This window comes from Prionailurus viverrinus, chromosome C2, assembly GCF_022837055.1.
Source record: "Prionailurus viverrinus isolate Anna chromosome C2, UM_Priviv_1.0, whole genome shotgun sequence".
Classification (NCBI taxonomy): domain Eukaryota; kingdom Metazoa; phylum Chordata; class Mammalia; order Carnivora; family Felidae; genus Prionailurus; species Prionailurus viverrinus.
The window spans coordinates 4801227-4821370 of NC_062569.1; the positions used below are offsets into that span (position 1 = coordinate 4801227).

Genomic DNA, 20144 nt, shown 5'->3' on the forward strand with positions numbered 1-20144 from the left:
GTTAGAGCCATTGCTCATCATTCACACCAACGCGCCTTTTAAAAATCAATAAGGATAATTTGTATGGCTTTGGCATGCTGATGTATCATGTAAATAAGCAGCAGATGTAAATAACTCCGAGTAAACACAAGCCCCTAAAATATCTTAGGGGCTCTGAAATAAAGGATGGGGAGTAAATAAAAGACAGAAGGGTTCAGATGCATATTGTAGTGACCATATAATGCCTATTCCAAAGGACCCATTTTGGCTTCCCACATCGAAGTCATTTTCATTTTTATTAGTTCTCCCCAAACAAATTTATATGATAATGGCCATGTTTCATAAGGGGCCAAAAAAGAGGAAAAAAAAAAAAGAAAAAAGAAAGACAGCTTAGGAGCCAAGAGAGGGAAAGAGGGAACTGCTTTTCCAATATTGTTAAGTTCTGAGAAAGATACAAATTAATTTCCACTTCAGTGTGTATCTGAACACCTAAATCTGGGGGGGGGGGGGGGAGTCAAAGAAAAATGTATTTTTTTGTAATCCCAAATAAGGATTTAGATTCTTGAATCGCCAGCCTCTTTCTCGGAAGCAGCGAGTCTCAGATTTTTCCGTGGTTGCGTCTGAATGAAACCAGGCAACCATCGGTCTCATTAGCTAATATTCATGAGAACCTCTGGAGATGGGATGGCCTGAATTCATCTCTCTCTGATTTTTCCAAAGCTTCCCTCGAAATCAAGTTCAAACTGATTTTAACCCTTGGGTGACCATTCTCAGAATTTGTGTCATCTCTTTCCTGCTCCCCACGTAGTGAACGAGCATTGACTCGCTGCTGGGTGAACAATTCACAGACCCTGCCCTCAAAGAGCTCAGGTGGTCACGGGCTGGGCGTAGCAGAAAAGTGGACGACAAAGCTCACTCCATTGTGAGCTCTTGTGGGCGGGGATGCTGCCAGATCCACAGCACTTCAAGGAGACATCAGAGCAGCCTGGGGAGGCCTCGGGAAGGCTTAGCAAACAGGTGGCATGACAAGCAACCCAAGGCTTCCAGCCACAGGGGCCCTGGGTGCCTGTGCAGCTTGGTTAGCGAGCATTCATTCTCTCTTTCCAGTCAGGAAGGGGTAAGGAAGGATGGCTCGTGACAGAACATGAGAATCGATTAACAGGTACCGGATAGGGGGCAATTGCCAACCCCGTCACGAAGAGGTGGTACACATTCTTTTAGGGGCGTTAAGCCTATTTTCATAACTACTATTCCAGTCCTCATTATGGAAAGACTATCTTCAACTTCAGTAGGGCTTAGTGAGTGGACACGTAGCTGTTATAGTTCATATTCCAATGAGACAGTTTATGGTTCTGATGAAGTTTTGGGGTGGTGGGGGTTTGTGGGGTCCAGAGCCGACAGCCAAGAAAGAATTCTTGAAGACATCTTTGGTGCAAAATGGTGATTTTATTAAAGTACGGGGACAGGACCCGTGGGCAGGGAGAGCTGCACTGGGGTCGTGATGGGTAACTCATTGTATACCCTCAGGTTTGAAGGGGGTCGGGGTAGAGTAAGTTTCCAAGGAATTCTGGAAGCAAGGTTTCCAGGACCCTGAGGGGCTAACTGTTGCTAGGGAAACACCATTTATTACCTTTAAATAAAACCTCAGTCATGAGACCCTTCAGATGCATATCGGGGGACCATAAGCTTGGAGTATGATTGCCAGCATGAGATCAAGGGATTAGAATTACAGGATCCTCGAGGTTGGGATGATGTTGAGCTAAGGTTCTCTTTTGCCCCCCGCAAAGAGTCATCATCGAGGCAGCTGAGCTCCTAGAAGGAGGTCACTCTGCCAGTTTCAAGGACTTGTCAATGGGCTGTGCCAGTTTCAAGGACTTGTCAATGGGCTGTGCCAGTTTCAAGGACTTGTCAATGGGCTGTGCCAGTTTCAAGGACTTGTCAATGGGCTGTGCCAGTTTCAAGGACTTGTCAATGGGCTGTAGGCAGGAGGGGAATTTAACTTTCCATTTGCCTCCATTTCCCACATCACCAGGGCAGGTACTTGAACCCCTTTCCTTTGTTCTTGGGTAGCCAAGGAGTGTCTGAGGAAGATCACCCATATTCCACCTGGAGGGGGAGGGGCGTGCCAGCCTGAGTTTTGCCCCTTAGCCTGCCTCACGCTCCCTCATAAGTTCCTTACCTTTGGGGGGTAAGTTGGGAGAGCCAGGGCCAAAGACTGACCGGAAGAAAGCAGAGACTCAAGCTGAAACCCAGGGAGGCCGAGTCTCAGCCCACTGGCCTTGTTCCCACCCCAAACTCTCCATCCTGCATTGACCGTGTGGGTTCCCTCTGTGATGAGGTTGACAACTTGTTCTCATCAGCAGATTGAGACGATGTATTAATTTAGCCAGTGTGGGCCACTCTTACCACTTCTTACGAGTTTCTTAGGATTGTTACGTCTTGCTTTTAGGACCAGGAAGCTTGTGATCTATAGAGTACGTTATGAAAAATCACTCCCGTTCACTGACCATTTTTTTTAAATTAAGATAAAATTGGGGCACCTGGGTGGCTCAGTTGGTCAAGCGTCCAGCTCTTGGTTTCAGCTCAGATCATGATCTTACGGTTCATTCATAGGTTGGAGTCCCGCGTGGGGCTCCACACTGACAATGCAGAGGCTTCTTGGAATTCTCTCTCTCTCTCTCTCTCTCTCTCTCTCAAAATAAGTAAATAAACGTTTTTTTTTTTTTAATTAAGGTAGAGTGCCCGGGTGGCTCAGTCGGTTGGGCGTCCAGCTTCAGCTTAGGTCATGGTCTCATGGGGTTCGTGAGTTTGAGCCCCACGTCGGGCTCTGAGCTGACAGCTCGGAGCCTGCTTCCGATTCTGTATCTCCCTCTCTTTCCACCCCTCCCCTGCTTTTGCTCTTTCTCTCTCTCAAAAATAAAGATTAAAAAAAATTTTTAATTTGAAGTAAAATTATAACTCTATAGAAATATAAAATGAACACGTATCGAAAATTTTATTTGACTCTTTAATTAACGAGAGAACCAGTATAATGTCCCAAGCGGTACAAAAGAGAGCTCAAACATCCCACAAACAGGCAATCGGGACTGCTGACGTGAATTTACAAATGCATGCTGAACTGGTCAGTACTTACAGGTAACTACTGGGTGTTTTCCACCAGACAAAATTCACATGCATTTCTAGGGACAAGAGTCATTTACAGTACCATCAGTTTTCCTGAAAAGGTAAAACAGCTCACATGACAAGAAGCTGGCTGGGGGAAAGGGGCGCTAAACACCCAGATCACTACTATTTCTGCCTATTTCAAAGTCTTCCCAATTTTCCCAATTTTCCCCGACATCCCCTTGAGTTCTTTTCGCAAATCTGTGAGGTTACCCCAGCGATTAGTATTCTACAGGGGAGGAAACTATGGTTAGGATTGCCAAACCACTTGTTACAAGCCCTAAGAACCTCCTGGAGAATATTATCACAATAGAGATTCCTAGGCTCCCCCCCCGGCCTAGGGGGTCAGATCCCACTCGGAAATCTGAATGGTTAAGTGTTCCCCTGGATTCCGAGTTATCTGTGCGACTTGAGAACGGCTGTGACATCCAAAGATACGCGATGAGCCAATGGCATACCCAAGGCCACAAGGCAAGTTCCCTGATCCTCGGTCGTGTTCAGGGCTCGGGACTGCGTTCGGGTTCTGGCCTACAACTTGTGTGGCTATGTCCTTCACTCTGTAAGGCTTTATAACTCCTCCATAAAATAAGAAAAGGAGAGCCCTGGAGACAGAGTAAGAGAGAATAAGACTCCCTCGGTGTCTCGATTCCATTCTCTAAGCACATTACTGCTTGGCAAATGCATCAACTTAATTAAAACTAAATGTAATTCTAATGCACCAATTTGATTTAAAAATAATCTTCACGGTCACCAGGACATCAAAATGCAATTAAGGCTATTTGAGGAAAGTCTCTGATGCATATTATGTTCCGATGCCGCACTGTGTCAGGAAACCCAGACCCTCTTGAATGCCACTAATGTGCTTTGCCGCCTCCCTCTCACTCAGATGCCTCTTTCAATTAGGTTCCGGGGAGCGTGATCCGTGACAGTTCAGGAACATTTACCAAATCCCATCCAAATGGCCCTTGTGCCGAATGTCTTTTCTCTGAGCTGGTCTCGGCACCGGGGGGAGCGCAGGCAGTCTCACGGACGCCACGATTAAGACAGAATCAAACTTCAGGATTCGGGAGTTTCTGGTCACCTGCTCCGTGGGCACAGCCTATAAGCTCTGGAGCAGGATGATGGAAATTGAGAAGCGGGTCTGGCGAAAAATTAGGCCGTAGATCTGAAGTTAACGGAGCAGTCTGGATCCTTCTTATGTTCCCCTGACCTGGTTTTTCCAGGACATCTCTTTTGGCTGAGTGACTCCGATGGCCGTAAGATTGATTGGGTTTGTGCTCAGTTGTTTGTTTTTGTTCGGTTGGTTGGGTTTTTTTGTTTCATCGGTTGATTTTTTTTTTTCTCCCGAATGAATGGAAAAGGGTAAGAAAGGCTAAAGATGTCTCAAAATACTTGCCGAGTAAAATGGGCACTTCTGGTGAATTTCCACAAGGCGTGGGTGGGTGGGAGAGGCAGCTTGATTTAGTGGTGTTAGTAGTGGCTTCAGATCCCGCCTGTAGCTGGTGAAGTCTCTGTGAACCTTCTTACTTGTGTGCAGATTGAGCGGGCCACGCCTGCTTCATTCACTGAACCCGCTGTCCCTCGCCAGACTGGTTGACTGTCCTCCCGCACTGTTCCCACACCTCCATTGCCATCGGCCCCTGGGCACCGCAATGCGAGCTCTAGCCCCCAGCCCTTGCCACGTTTCTGGTCACTACGCGGGGCGGAGGGCAAGAGGGATGGAGGGATGTAAAGAGAGAGAAAAGCTTTTTCAAAGCTCTGAATCATACTGAAGCCACGTAGGAGGCCAAAGATGGTTTCATGAACCAACGGTCCCTGCCAGAAACCGAAGGGAGCACTCACTTAAGAGGTAATAATCATTAGATCTTCAAATTTCCAAGTGAAAAAGTTACACTTTTAGGAAGAAATTAGAATGTGTAAGCCCTTATCGTGTGTCGGTCGGCGCTAAAGACCAGCACATATGCCTTAGCGATGAATCCGCACAGCGGCTTTGCGAAGTAAGTATAGTTCATTCTGTATTTGTGACGTATAGTGTGTAGTTATATAAATATAATTGAGGTCGCTGAGTCACAACGAAGCCTCTGTATTGGGGTTTTTGCTTGGGGGTCATTTCCGCACTTGTCTGTCCCCCTCCCCTGCCCCAGCGTATTTCTTCTTGTCCGGTGATGACACTTTGGTGTAAATTACCACCTTATGTCTTTCTTTCCCCCTTAAGAGTACCAGCATCTCCCTAGAGTAAAACCTCTTAGCTCTTTTTTAAGTTTATCCATTTATTTTGAGAGAGGGGTAGAGAGAGCAAATGGGGGAGAGGCAGAGAGAGAGGGGAGAGAATCCCAAGCAGGCTCTGCGCTGTCCCCATGGAGCCCAGTGCAGGGCTTGAACCCGCAAACCGTAAGATCATGACCTGAGCCAAAATCAAGAGTCAGACACTTAACCACCCGAGCCACCCAGGCTCCCCTAAAATTTCTTTACTGTTAAAAAAAAAAAGAGTATCAGCATCTTGAGGGCAGTAACTATGCCTTAACAACAATACCAGCTACCATCTGTTGTGGGCTTGGCTAAACGTGCCATACAAGGATTACCTCACCTAATCCTCAAAAATATTGATGAGGTACGTACTATTATTTTAAGAGATAAAATATTAAGATGAGGAAACCAGTGCTTAGCAAAATCTTTTCATTTTGTCCACTCAACACACGCCCCAAACCTACCGTGTCGCAGGCATTCAAAAACTACTGGGATGTCCTACAATTTCCTTTGGCTCAGTTGGCAGAGCTAGGGGGCAAAGGAAGACCAATGTCCTTCGCATTCCAAAATATTCGGTATATCCAGAGCACTGTGAAAACAAAGAGGGCCCTAATGGAGGGCCAATCTGAGATCTCAGGTTGTCTGAGACCGTGGAGAAGGGGCTTCCCAAATGGGGTGTCCTCATCAGGAGGGTGTCTGTGCGCTGCTAGGAATCTGAGCTCCACGCGGGAAATGGAGAGACGTGGCAGGGGGCGCCTCAGGACAACTCCCCCTCCACCCTCCAGAAGCCCACCCCTAGAAGACCAAGCCGTGTCCCTACCACCTTGCAGAAGATGTTCCTGAAGCTGACTGAGCTCAGCTGACCTCGTCCACACCCTGTGACATAAGTCCTGCAACCAGTTACCTGGTCGTGGAAGAGAAGGCTTCCTGTGTCCGAGTGCAAAACTGGGAAATGAGGGAGGCAGAGCGTGGCTGAAAATGAACAGACGGCACCCATGCAGTTCCCATGCACAGACGCAGACGCACACACTCGCAGGTCAACGCTCTCCCCTCTCCGCTGAGTCATAGTTCTACAGTTAGCTGCTATGACTCTGTTCCTACTCTTGTTGGTAGCCCACGGTTCCTTCATCATGTCAAGACTTTCCAGGGGCACCTGGGTGGCTCAGTCAGTTAAGCATCCGACCCTGAATTTCGGCTCAGGTCACGATCTCCACGTTCTTGCGATCAAGCCCTGAATCGGGCTCTGAGCTGACAGCGTGGAGCCTGCTTGGGATTCTCTGTCTCCCCCTCTCTCTCTGCCCCTCCCCTGCTCATGCTCTCTCTCAAAAATAAACAGGTGAACTTAAAAAGAAAACAAAGGATTCTCTCTCTCTCCCTCTGCCTCTCCCCATCTCAAAAAAAAAAAAAAAAAAAGAAGAGACACTTGAAAAGACTTTCCAAACACCAACCCAAAGGCCTTCCTCTGGGTCCAAGCCCAGTTTTACTGAGCAGACAAAAAGAAAAGACCAGTTGCGGTGCTCTGATCAGTCTGCACCAAAGAGGAAGCTGATGCCTTTGTTGTTTATGAATCGCATTGTATTTTGCACGCATGTAATTCCCGATTACGGTGCAGCGCAACGCTGACCTGAATTCAGGAAGCTCTGATTGAATTAAACAAAGGGAGTTTTTTGTTTTGTTTTAAATATTTGGGGGCCTGACAAATTCATCCTCAAGAATTTGGAAATAAAGAGAGTTAAAGTAGAAAATCTCCAGGCCTGCTCGGCCACGGCAGCGTGAAGCCGGCCGGAGGGTCGTGCACGGGCAGTGTCCATCCCGAGAGCAAGCGGGGGAGAGGGGGACTTGGGGCGCCAGGCCTCCATTCCTCCAGGAACCCTGGAAGCGCCCTCCCTACGTGTCAGCGAGTGGGCAGAATGTTTGGACTGAGCCCCCTGGTGGCCGGACATCACGCACCGCCACCGTGGTGGGGGAAGGAGGAGAGAAGTGAATCGAGAACGGGCTGAGCAGAGAAGTCACACTTAACAGCGGAGGGCTGGCCCCAGGGCCACCGGGCTTGCAGCTGGGATTCAGGGGGACAGCAGACCCAAGCTGGAGGGGCAGCTTAGGTAAGGCCAGCAGCCGGGGTCCCCCGGTTTCCTCTGCGCCCTGTGCCTAGTAAAACGGCTCTTTCAGAGTCAGCCTTCTGGAATATTCGTGGAATGGGTGGGTAAACAACAAGGACAACAAAAAAGGAATGAAGTTGAGTGTGCCCCTTCTCCCTCACCAGGCAGTTTTCTGATCCTGACAGTGCTTTTATAGGATGAGACAGAATCCACATCACTCTCGAGAGTGTGTCTGGTATTGCTCATGAAATTATGGCTTGGATTCCAGCGAGTGCCTCATCCTAGTATGTGGGTTCGTTAACACGGGTCCTACGCTCAAGGACTGCCCATCTCTGGGCATGGGAAAGAGCGTGTCCCTCTCCAGGCTGTAAAGCTGCATCAAAACTGTATCAACTGCAATGCCTCCCCCCCAGTCTCCAGCATTATCCCCTCCTTAGCACTTTCTCCCAGACCATCAGCAACGTCACTGCAGTTGATACTAACGCGTGGTTCCCTAGGTTCTTAGGTTGAGTAAAATCTGCTGGAGCTGGAAAGATTGTTCTACATCAACTTCCGTCCTTGCTGCTTAATTAAATCCCTCACCTGGGAAAAGAGTGGTTTTCAACCACGTCGCTTTCCGTGGCATCAGCACGAATCTGTGACTCGTGAAATTCCAAAACGCCTCTGTGTCTGACGCTTCAGGTGCAACAAGGGCTGTAGGAATCCCCTCTACAGACATTAAAGACAGATATTAACCGAGAATTGAAAATGACAGCAGAGGAGATTGAATCGGAATGGCAAGACGAGCACACGACCCTGCTTCCCCTCCTGCTCCAATCCTTGAAATGGCAGAATATATATATATATATATGTATATACACACATATATACGCATATATATACATGTACATATATATACATATACATATGCATATATATGCATATATATACATATTTATATGCATATATATTGCTTGAAATGTCAGAATATATATATGTATATACACACATATATACGCATATATATACATGTACATATATACATATACATATGCATATATACACACATATATACATATTTATATGATATATATTGTTTGAAATGTCAGAATATATATATGTATATACACACATATATACGTATATATATACATGTACATATATAGGTATACATACGCATATAAATATGCATATATATACATATATATGTATACACATATATATACATGTACATATATATATATACATATGCATATATATGCATATATATATTGCTTGAAATGTCAGAATATATATGTGTATATACACGTATATATATACATGTACATATATATACATATACATGTGCATATATATATATTAAGAATACATCCATAATGGTACTAGAAAACAAGAAATAATACTATCAGAGACCCCCAGATTTGGAGACTTTCCTGGCAAAATGCAGCACATAGAAGTGAGAAGAGAGAAGGTGCCTGGAGACCACAGTGTTCAGGAAAGAATGACTTTAGATGTAGGGACACTTCCAAGGAGACGCTGAACTCCCAGCAGATTCACCGAAGAACACGAGGCTGGCTGTGTCCAGTGACTTGATCGCATTCATGACCCCAATTCCTGTACTCGTGCCCTTGGCCGTGACACTTCACGGTTTCCGTCACCACAGAAGGTGCATCTGTCTGCCATCCCTTGAATCTGGACTGGCCTTATGACGTACTTTCCCCCATAAAGTGAGGCAGGAGTAACCGTATGTCAGTTCCAAGCCCGGCCTGAGAGGCCCTTAATGTGTTTCTGCATGTTTCCATCTGCCGCTCTTGATATCCTGGCACTGTCACGAAAGTCCAGATTGGCCTCGTGGGGTGTGGGAAACCGGAAATAGGGCGACGTCTCCCCCGGTCAACCTAGCCAACAGCCTGCCGCCACCCGGGCACGCAAGGGAGCCACTGAGGTTTTGTGGCAGTATGTTACACAGCGTTGTCACGGCAATATGTAACTGATACGGACCCCCAGCCGTGTGCACGACACCCCGTCGCTGCTTATAACGACTAGCATTTGATGCCAAAATCGAGGAGTACCTGTACTCAAGAGAAAGAGAACCCAGGCCTAGGGAGGGCTCCTGTGTGAGCACAGAAGTCTCACAGAAAGGAGAAAAGGAGCTGTGTTTAGATGAACTCTAGACTCCAGACTTCCTAGAGAGCAGGAGGAGGGAAGGAAAAGGCGGCTGTACTTAACGGGCGAATAAACTGACGTCTCCCTCAACAGGGTTAAGAGAGTCCTCCTATTTTAGCCATGGGGGTAGTGGTAGGAGGCCCCAGACCGCTTGCTTCCTGCATTTTCGAGGGTCCAAAAATGAGACACCCCAGTCGATGCACTCTGCTTGCTTAGAGCCTGGAATTAGGTCTTGCACTTGGGAGAGAGACCCAGTGCAGACACAGGCAGTAGTAGTAGAGAAGCTCGCCCAGCGGTCCACACCCGTCTGCCTCTGTCGTCAGCCGTTAACGTAAAGGAACAGCCAAGGGACACGATATTGGAGAAAATCTCGACACAAAGGAGAAGCCGTACAATAAAGACGAGGCCAACCAGTTCTAGAGGAAACAAAGAATTTAATAAAGGAAAGAAACATCGTTTTAAAAACATAGTAATAGCCTCAGAAAGATCATTATAATGTCACATCCATAACAGAAAGTGGCAAATATGAATAGGAAATTTTTCTAAAAGAATAATAAAGAACCCTTATCTATATGTAAAAATAGAGCTACTATATTTTTTTTTAATACGGCACAGAGAGGGCACCTGGGTGGCTTAGTCGGGTAAGCACCCGACTTCAGCTCAGGTCATGATTGTGCAGTGCAGTTTGTGGGTTCGAGCCCCGCATCGGGCCTTGTGCTGACAGCCTGGAGCCTGGAGCCTGCTTCAGATTCTGTGTCTCCCTCTCTCTCTGCCCCTCCTCCACTCATGCTCTATCTCTCTCTGTCTCTCAAAAAATAAATAAAACATTAAAAAAATTTTAAATACAGCGCAGAAATAACACTTACTTTGAATATATAACAAAACTATTTTTATGGGTGGAAAGAACTGGTCAAATGTCATAATTATTTCACTTCTGTTTATTTTAGGATTATTTGTATAAACACAAAACTATTGCTTCTGACTCTAAAGTAATCATCTTTTTTTTTTCTTTTGGTCCCCCCCTCCTTCCTCCCTCAACTCATTCTGTCTTCATTATAGGCCAGGAGACATGATTACTCTTCTAGAAGACACCAATGAAGATTGGTGGAAAGTAAGTATTTCTCTTTCTTTAAAAGAAAGAGAAATTTATTTATTTGGTAACTATCTGGTAACCATCATTACGACAGATGTTATAGTTGCGGATGCATGCCTCCTTTTTCCTTTCAGGGAAAAATTCAAGACAGGATTGGCTTCTTCCCGGCCAACTTTGTTCAGAGAGTACAACAAAATGAGAAGATTTTTAGATGTGTTAGGACCTTCCTTGGGTGTAAGGAACAGGGGCAGATGACACTGAAAGAGAATCAGGTGAGTACAGCATGCACGCACACAGCAGGTAGGACTAAAACAGAGTCACGGTCACTAACAAACATAAATCTAAATGAATGCAGTCATATTCAAAGTATTCACTTTGAGGAAAGGTACAGACACGCCCGTGATAATTGTGTAGCGTGTAGGGTCTAAACCCGCAAAACCAGAATGTTCGCAAGTTTAGCTGGTGGGGTCTGTTCACAAAAGGAAATACACATAACATCGTAGCAGCAGACTAAGGAGTCTGGTCCTGGTGCTTTTCTCTGAGGACCACTCGTCTCTGAAGTGGACCCCTGCTCCAGTCCAGTTTGGGTTTTTTGCTGGTCTCCACTAATGCATGGTTCGCAGTCTCTTGGGAATACATTGCTGTTCCCTGCTGACGCGTTGCACAGTTCATTGCATTTGCCTCCGGTCACGAAGACCCTTCTCAGTAATGTCTACTTGTCCAGACTCCAAGCTCCTGCCTTTTCACTGGAATGCAAGACACCTTCACATGGCTGCATAAAACAGTCAGGACGTAGGTAACCAGGGACTAGCTCACACCAGTGCCCGAATATCTCCCTACATCTAATCGAGAGGTGTCTGGTGCCATCTTGCTCTTGTGCTATGTTGAACTTGGAGTTCACTGTGATACCGTTGATTTCCTGAGAAGTAAGGCACGAACGCCTTGTACCTGTATGTCTTCAGGCTCCTTGCTTCTCCCTCTCCCATCTCACTTCTGGAATGTTGACAGGCACAAAGGGAGAAGACACACACGGCTCAGCTCTTTGTCCTAACTCTGCCTTTCTTGGCCTTCTTCCAGCCGAGAGAGGGGGCTTCTTACCGCCCCTTCTTCTCTGACTCCAACTTCCTTCATGTCATATCCTGTATCCTTGCTACAGAGCAAAATAATACGCTAAGACCTCCAAGTTTGCTCTTGGTGTATTTGGAGATGATCCGAAAAAATCAGACCGTAGAAATTTCTTCTATTTCCTAATAGAGTCTCACAATTGACTCTAATTTCCAATTTTGGAAATCAAAACCTTGCTTCTCTTTTGTCTCCATTGTTGGTATGGTAATTCTAATATCTCCTGAGGCAATTAAACCTCTGGTTGGAAATGATGAGGCCCACTCTACAAAGAAGTACAAAAAGAAAAACACGTTAATGGCTTTAATACTATCCCTGTTCAATAATTGCCCAAAACACATCTTGAATGTCATTTTTGGAATTGCCTGAAAAGATAGTTTCTAACTCCCATAAAAAAAAATCAGTCATTACTTCGTAATTATATCTGATTTATAATTTTTAAAAATTGGTTTTCCTAATTTGATCAGCAATTTTATATGCCACACATAGATCGAAATACATGATCATTTTCAAACTAACAAATACACCCTCAAGAAATAATGATTTACCTTTTCTTTATGGCTATTTAAAAGAAAAATATTTAGCTCCAGCCCCCAGTTGAGAGAGAAGGAAAGAATAAATTAATACAGTCCTAGACATTGTCACAATGATAATTATTATAAGTATCATGATTATTATTACTTATTATTTAATGATGTCATGCATATGTATTTATAAAGTATATATACCTACAGCATTTTACTTGCGATCCCAAACAAAAGCTCATAGAAGATTTTGCCTTGCTCAAGGGGGCAAAAACCTGGTCAGTAGCCAGAATGGAACTTAAGCATAGATCTGCACGTTCTAAGCCCATATTTTCCATGGAGTCATGTGCCCTGGACCATGTGGACCAACCTCTGAACAGGACAGCACCATTTGCATAGTTTGGCTCCCAAGGAAAGCAAATGTCAAAAAGGCAGGTGTCCTAGGACCACAGAGCCCCTTGAAAACAAATTCTTGCTCATATGAGTGCCCTGCTGGGTCATTCCAGGCAATGGAATCATCCTTGTCAAACTGAGACCCCATCTCTAATCCCACACCCCCCCTTCCACAAAGCAAACACCTACTTTCCCGCTGGGTTCCATGCCAATGCCTCAAATTTCTCCAAGCTCACCAAATTATATCCTCCCTGGTCCAAAAGCTTGGAAAGTCTTTTGAATGAAATAAATTTGAGAAGGATTTTCATCTTTATTGGCAAAGTGTTATTAAATAATTTTGCTAGCACGCTTGATTTTTTTCCTCAGAATATTCTTGTGCTTCCCCACTTGAAAGTAAATGTTGTTTTTGTTTTATTAATATACAAGTCCGTGAAATCAGAAGGCAAATGAAAACTTGCTCAAGTTGATCAATTTCCAGAAGCAGAACATCAGCTCAACGACTCCTACCAACTCCTTGGCCTTCGTCCCCCAAATTGTGTTTTCTGGGAATGGGCTCACACCTGCATTCTGGACTCTTTATGGTTGAACTGACCATCTTCCAGGATGGGTAGGGGTGAGACAAACAATCCAACCTCTTCAGTTAGACATGCTGAAGACACAACACAGCCTGAACCAGGAACAAACTGGATCTGCTCATAATCCTTTAAAAATAAATTTAAGTTTATTTATTTATTTATTGAGAGAGAGAGAGAGAGAGAGAGAGAGAGTGCATGTGTGTGTGTGTGTGTGTGTGTGCAGGGGAGGGGCAGAGAGAGAGAATGTCACGCAGGCTCTATGATGTCAGCGCAGTGCCCGACTTGGGGCTCAAGCTCACAAACCGTGAGATCATGACCTGAGCTGAAACCCAGTCAGACGCTTAACCAACTGAGCCGCCCAGGTGCCCCTGCCTATAGCCCTCTTAAAAAGTCCATAACTTTGCCCAGCCTGGTGTTTCTGGGAGTGGGGTCTTTGCACCACCTGACTCCTAATCACCTGGGAGGTGGTTGAAAATACAGACTCCTGGACTCCATTCCAGACCTGGTGAAGCAGAACTGCTCAGGGTAAAGGCAGGGAATCCCTTTACAAAGGCCCCAGGATCAAAGCTGAAGTGAGAGCACGACCTTCATTTCCATGACCTCACCTTGACGTCCTGCAGCGGTCCTGTGATGACCAAAGGACACCGTGGCTGTGACAATGCCAAGTGGAAGGCATGTGGACGTAATGGATTCCAGTTCCAGACGGGTGAGCAAGAGGCACCGAGGGCTCGTTTGCCCCGCACGATTTTCCGTTTTCGATCTTTGTCATCAGCATGGCAACCAATTTCGGAAGAATGCCAGCCACTTGAAAGAAAATTTACATTTTAAAAATCTGTTATTGAGAAGGATTTTTTGAAATTCTGGCTCCACTTTTGTGGCCTCCCATTATCTTAGGTGTCAAATTTCAAATAGAAGGAATTCGATTCTAAAAATAATGCAATGCATCTTTGATTACATCACATTTCTACCTCTGGGGTTAATTTGTCTCATAATTCTATTGTTTTTTCGCAGAGCTCTTGTTTCCAAATAGAATCAAGTTATCCTTATGTTACAAACACAACTAGAGTTTGCATGAAGGCCAAAGTGTGTTTTCTGCATTTTTGAAATTTAAAAAATACCCTCATGAAATCAACTTTAAATACCATAACAGTATTGCATTAAATTCATCCAAAGTTCTGCCATCCCTGTAAAACTACTTTTTATTGATTCTTTGCATTTTCGTCAAAGCTTTCAAGACAAATAGGTAAATTATTTTTAGATTACAAAACTGAAACGCATTTATTGTGGAGAAAATTTGAAAACTACCCCCAAGAAAGTATAAATGCTTTTCTACCTTCCATGGCACAGGTGAATCCTAACTGAATTGATCGTTGCCGGCGATGGTTTTAGTGGTTGGCCAGTCCCCCAGTTCCTGTCAATGGGAGAAGTCAGAAGGTCAGCTAAGGGCATCTGCTGGGCTCAGTGGTGCTGGTGTTCCTACACTTTCTTGGCCCCTCCAGCCTCTCTGACTTTTCCCCACAGATTCCCCACCTCCAAAGTGCCACACTCCCTTGATACTGAAATATGTTCATCTCCTACTTTTTCCCCCTCGTTTTCACCTTGCTATCTTTGCTTAAAGGCCTCTTCTTTAGGGAGGTCTTTCTTACCCCCTCGGCCAGATCAGATTGCCATAGATACTCACATCAGCACCCCTTTCCCCATGAGTGAGGAATTAATTCATTCAGCAATGTGCTCATCACATGTGTAATTACTCAGTGAAATATCTGTCCCCTAGTTCTGCCCAATAAGCTCCAGGAGAGCAGGGATCTGCCCTTTTTTCACCAGTTTCCAAGTTTCTGGAGTGGTGTCTATTACATAGTAGGCACTCAATAAAAACTTGAATGAACGAATGAATGGATGAATGAGTGAATACAGGAACTGGGGTATCTTTCACGTGGCCTGACCAAGAAAACATTTGCTGGGATAATCAACAGCCCCACTTGGTCTCTGGGACTGACGAATTTCCTGCAATGTAGGACTTTCAGTGAAAAGATTGAGAAAGTCCCTGGCAAACCAAGACAAGTTGGGTACCCTCTTCATGGCCCTCCGAACCAAAGGAGTTGCTGTGGTTCTCCCTCACCTCCTGCCCTTCTCTACCCATAATCTTCTGGGCTCATCATTCCATTCTATCTCGAAATGAAATGCTTCCAGCCCGGTTACTGCTTCCTAAAATGGTAGGTTCTCAAGCATGGCAAGTTATGTTATTTGTACCACCAGAATTTTAAATTCTAGACCCTTCATTTCTGGGAAGAGTACAAACCACTGAAGCCTATTTTCAACCATTTCTGTTCATCTGTTTTCAACTTCCTTTAGCTTCCTCCTCTGTTTACCCATTGTCTGCTCCCAAGACTGTCCAAGGAGGGCATGGTGGGTACTGAACTCCTCGTCCTTTGGAAGGTCTCCCCAGATCAAATCACTGTAGGGGTGCCAATTAGGAGGTGCAGAGTAAGTCCATACATGCAACAAAGCATGAACATTGGTGCTTCTAGGCCTCCCTACTCTTTGAGACCCCCTCAGACCACTCTTCCATTGCCTCTACCAAACCATGTTTCACTTCCATGCTGAAATCTTGGGAGAGAGAAGGAAAATTAAAGGTAGTGTGTACAGACACACAGTGGGATTTTGCTGGAGAGACTGAAATTGACTGCTAATGTAAATAACGGAAAACTCAGAAACAGACCCAGAAAGCTAACAGAGACCCAAACTGCAGGCATTTTTGGTATGTTCTCAGGCATGGGGTAATGGTGTAAGGCTCTTAGCTCTGGCCAGAATTTCAGTTTTCTGATTCCCTTTCCAGGGTTCTCCCTATTAGACATCACCATGATATAACATCTGTGTGTGTGTATGCCAGTAAATTGTTTTCAGGTTTGATTTCTTTATTTAACTATTTCAAACTATAAACTCAATTTTTAAAATAAGCATCTAGAACAAATCTGCACGAGGAAGCAGATGTTGATGCAGATTGCTTAGACTGATAGTAAAGGTTGTCGAATTTGGGACATATGTCAAGAAGGAAGAAAACTCCGTCTTTGACGGGTTTTAATGGTAAATCCTGCCCCCGGGGCATTTTAATGGGTTCTTTTAAGACATATACTCCCTGCCCATCCCTAGGGTCTCCTGCCTGCAATGTTTCTGTCATGGGCAATGACAGGCCTTAGTTTTTGGAAATCAGGTGGTTCACCCTCCTTTCGGGGGTCACCTTACCCCATCAGACTCTAGTAGGATCTAACATGGCCCCTGGGCTGTTCCTTTCTCACACATCACCTCTGGCCTTCGTGAAACAGTCAACACATCTTCTGTTAAATTAACTCCTGTCTCATCCTCTTTCCAGTCAAGCTTATCACACAGCAAGTTTCTGAAACCTGAACCAGATACCAGCCTGTTGTGTGTCCCAAGCCCCAGGAGTCACAAATGAAGCTCTTTAAGTGGCCTGTTAATGCCTGTCCTTCCATGTGAAGGGGGTCTCTATTGGGGCCCTGCCCACGTCCCCTTCTCTAGGTGGGTGCACCTATCTCCCGGTCGCTGTGTCGGCTAGTATCTCACAGCTGCCCTTTGTCCAGCTAATCCCCCTTCATGGAACAAGAGCTGCCTGGCCTGATAGGTTGCATCTCTCACAGCCCGCGTCAGCCAGTGGCCAACGACTGACACACAGGGCCCAGAAGACCGGACCCCCTGCCTCAAGGTGGGACCGCTCTGTGGTGCACTTCATGCTCCAGAGCTCCCTGCAGGATCGGGCTCAGGCTCGCCTCCAGCTGAGACCTCACCTTTGCTCAGCTCCTTCCACTGACCGCCATGCTTCCCTCACTTCCCACCTCCCAAGAGTACACGCTCAACAAGTCCCTTCAGGAGGACTCCTGTCTCAGGCTCTGTTTCTGGGGAATCCAGCCTAAGACATAACCTACCACCCACGGAAGCAGGTCGACTGGGTGAACTCACAGCACATCAAAGGCTCTTTTTCAAAGCCTCTTCTCTACCTCTGACCACACCCACCCTTCATGCCGTTCGGTGGCCTGGCAGTGGTAAGTGACAAGAATACCCAAATGGATTTTAAGCACCTTCTTGTTAAGTCCGGCACAGGTGGACTAGGGGAGACGTTAGCGTCTCTTTGCTTTGCTTGGGGCCAAGAATGGAATAGCTTCTTTGGGTTTTCTGATACGACGTATATAAATTTCCAAGCACATGACAAGAGCCTGCTGAATGGTAGCTATTTGTTTGGATCTTTAAAACGTTTTGAGGACTCATTGCATGGCACGCGCTAGGCTCTATAGGAAGCATTATTTCATTCTGTCCTCGTAGTGACTCTTCAGAGGGACACAGTATGATTAATTCCATTTTATTGATCTTCGTTCATAAAGCTGAATCTCAGAAAACATATGACGCCTGCGCATAGTTCCAAAGCCAGGATCTGCCTAATATTTATTCAACCTTTTTCTTACAGAGCCAGTCCCACTCCCTGAAACTCCTCTCCCTTTTCCAGTTGGGTGCTCCTGGCCTCAGTCTGCAGCGATTCAAGCCATAGTAGCTTCTAGCTTCTTCTTTGTTGACCCTTTGGTGTTTTCTTCCTTGGCATTCAGATCTGCGTGACCTCTGAAGAAGAACAGGACGGCTTTATCAGAGTCCTCAGTGGAAAGAAGAGGGGCCTCGTCCCCCTGGATGTCCTAGAAAACATCTGATTGCTGGCCCCCCTGCTTTTGCAGTGGATGGGCTCCGCCGCGATGCCTCATCTCACACTGTGTCCACACAGAGGAGCTGTCGCGCTGACCCTCCACCCGGGAAACAGTGAGACAAGACTCACGGATCTGAGACTGGAGTCCCAGCCACAGGACAGAGGGCCCATCTCACAGCATTGCCGGGCTGCCCAAGGTGGGGGCGAGGCTGAGCTGAGCACTTTGCAGGTGGCGGTGGCAGTGGCGGTGGGGCAGTAGCCACAACTGTCCCTGAGGATTCACCTCAGTCCCCATCCATGTGATGTAAGTTAGCCCGCTGGAGTGTGCTCCAGCTTGTGGTATGGGCCCTGTGCAAGGCTCAGATCCCTATAGCCAAGTGTGATTCTGGTTCCAGACCTGTGTCCCCAGTCCCGCCCGGCCCATCCACGTCACCACGTTTGCAGTCTCTGCATCAGGAAGTCCTGCTTCCCAGCCCCCAGCATCCTAGGGCTCCTCTCAGCCCCTCTCACTTTGCATTTGTACTGTCTCTTCCGTCCTCTGAGTCAGTCGTGGGGTGCCCTTGAGGTGTGTGGGCTGAGCTGGTGGCACCAACCACCGAGAGAGAGACCTGCTCTGCCCAAAGGTGGCCGACAGGCAGTCCCAGCTGCTGCTTTAGTTACCAACAGAGGTGACAGAGCAGGACACGAGGCCCGACAAATACAGAGGGCGAAGCGCGGGGTAAGGTGGGGCAAAGAGCCCTACTTATTGAAGAATATACAGCCCTTCGGGTTATGAAAGCATTTCCCTGAGGCGATGGGCCTGAGGAAGAGAATGGGGCAAAAAATCTCAGCGATCAGCCCTGTTTCATTCCACGTCCCCTGTACTAGGGGCAGCGTTTTCCCTCAGGCCATCCTATAGGACCCCCTTTTGGAGGCTGAGCCCAGCTTGTAGAGAACCAGGAACCTGGAGGAGAACCAACCGCATCTTGGGAGAAAAGTAGCCAACTCTGAATCCGTTCCTCTTTAGGGCAGTATATTATACCCTAGCCGATGTAAAGTGGAAAAGAATCTTTAGTGCTTCATCCCTCAGAAAGTAGAGGAACTTGGGGCCTCTTTAACATCAAGTGGGGAGTCCCTCTTACTCTGTATTTGTACTAATGTTTACAAGCATTCAATATACTGTGATGCCTTCCTCCGCAAGCCTCCTCCTAGCATTCGAACTTGCATCCGATCACTTAGTCATTAATACGGTTAAACTTCAATGCACAGTGACCTTGGAACCCATGTCAGCTCGATTCATTTTGTTACAGAGCAATAAAAGCATTAGAACAACTGGTTTTTAAAAGACTTAAGTGGGTGCATCTTGTGCATGTAAGCATTGTTCCCCAGACCCTAGTATCATTAGTCTCCATTTATTTCTTTCGTTACTACTCAGCCTGATGTTGGGAGCTGAGAGAGGGTGGCTGCTGGTTTCACAGTAGTTTGGATGCCTTACTGTCGTTTTAAAGCCAGCACCCAGAATTCCCTCCCTCTCCGGTACAACCTGCAAAACTGAGTGTGCCGAGACAAGATGGGTTCTCTGAGAGCCAGGGTGGATAATAGGACTGCCATTCCCTAAAACGGAATGCCAGAGTCCAAACCCTTTCTGCCTCTAGTTCTGTATTCCGTTTAATAAAGACAACACAGTGCTGGAAGAAAACATAGAAACACGTGTCCTGATCTCTTCTTTCTGGCAGAATAGCCACTGAAGTGTTTTGGTATAGCGGTGTCACATCCTAGGCAAACTTAACTTGCACTGAAAAATCAGTTTGCCTTTGGAAGCTGAATAGAAGGAGGCTGTTGTAGCCTGCCCCCAAGGCGTTCCCCCAGGGGTCTCTGCCTCCCGATATCCTTGCCTTTGTGTAGCCCGCTCCCACACTGAATCAGGGCTGGTCTTCTGTGACCACTAGAATACAGCAGAAGTGATGTGGCATGACGTCTGAGTCTAGGCCAAGACGTCCTCGCAGCTTCCGCCTTGCTCTCTGGGAACACTCACCCTGGGAACCCCAAGCCACCATGTGAATTCAACTCTGAGGCCACCACGTGGGAGAGGCCCAGCGGCGAGACCACACGTTTCTACGG

The 20144-nt window shown here is 46.3% G+C and overlaps 1 protein-coding gene across 3 annotated transcripts in view; it reads left to right on the plus strand.

The window, feature by feature from the left end:
- Positions 1-19730, plus strand: part of STAC (SH3 and cysteine rich domain) — a 137261-nt gene extending 117531 nt beyond the window's left edge. For 2 of the 3 annotated variants that reach the window (XM_047874900.1, XM_047874899.1), the window contains exons 9-11: positions 10692-10743; positions 10860-10997; positions 17953-19730. In XM_047874900.1, coding sequence (XP_047730856.1) covers positions 10692-10743; positions 10860-10997; positions 17953-18051 — 289 coding nt within the window. In that variant the 3' untranslated portion in view covers positions 18052-19730. Of the gene's footprint in view, positions 1-10691; positions 10744-10859; positions 13179-17952 lie in introns of those variants that run through there. The other variant, XM_047874898.1, reaches the window with a different exon arrangement.
- Positions 19731-20144: the final 414 nt, after the last annotated feature.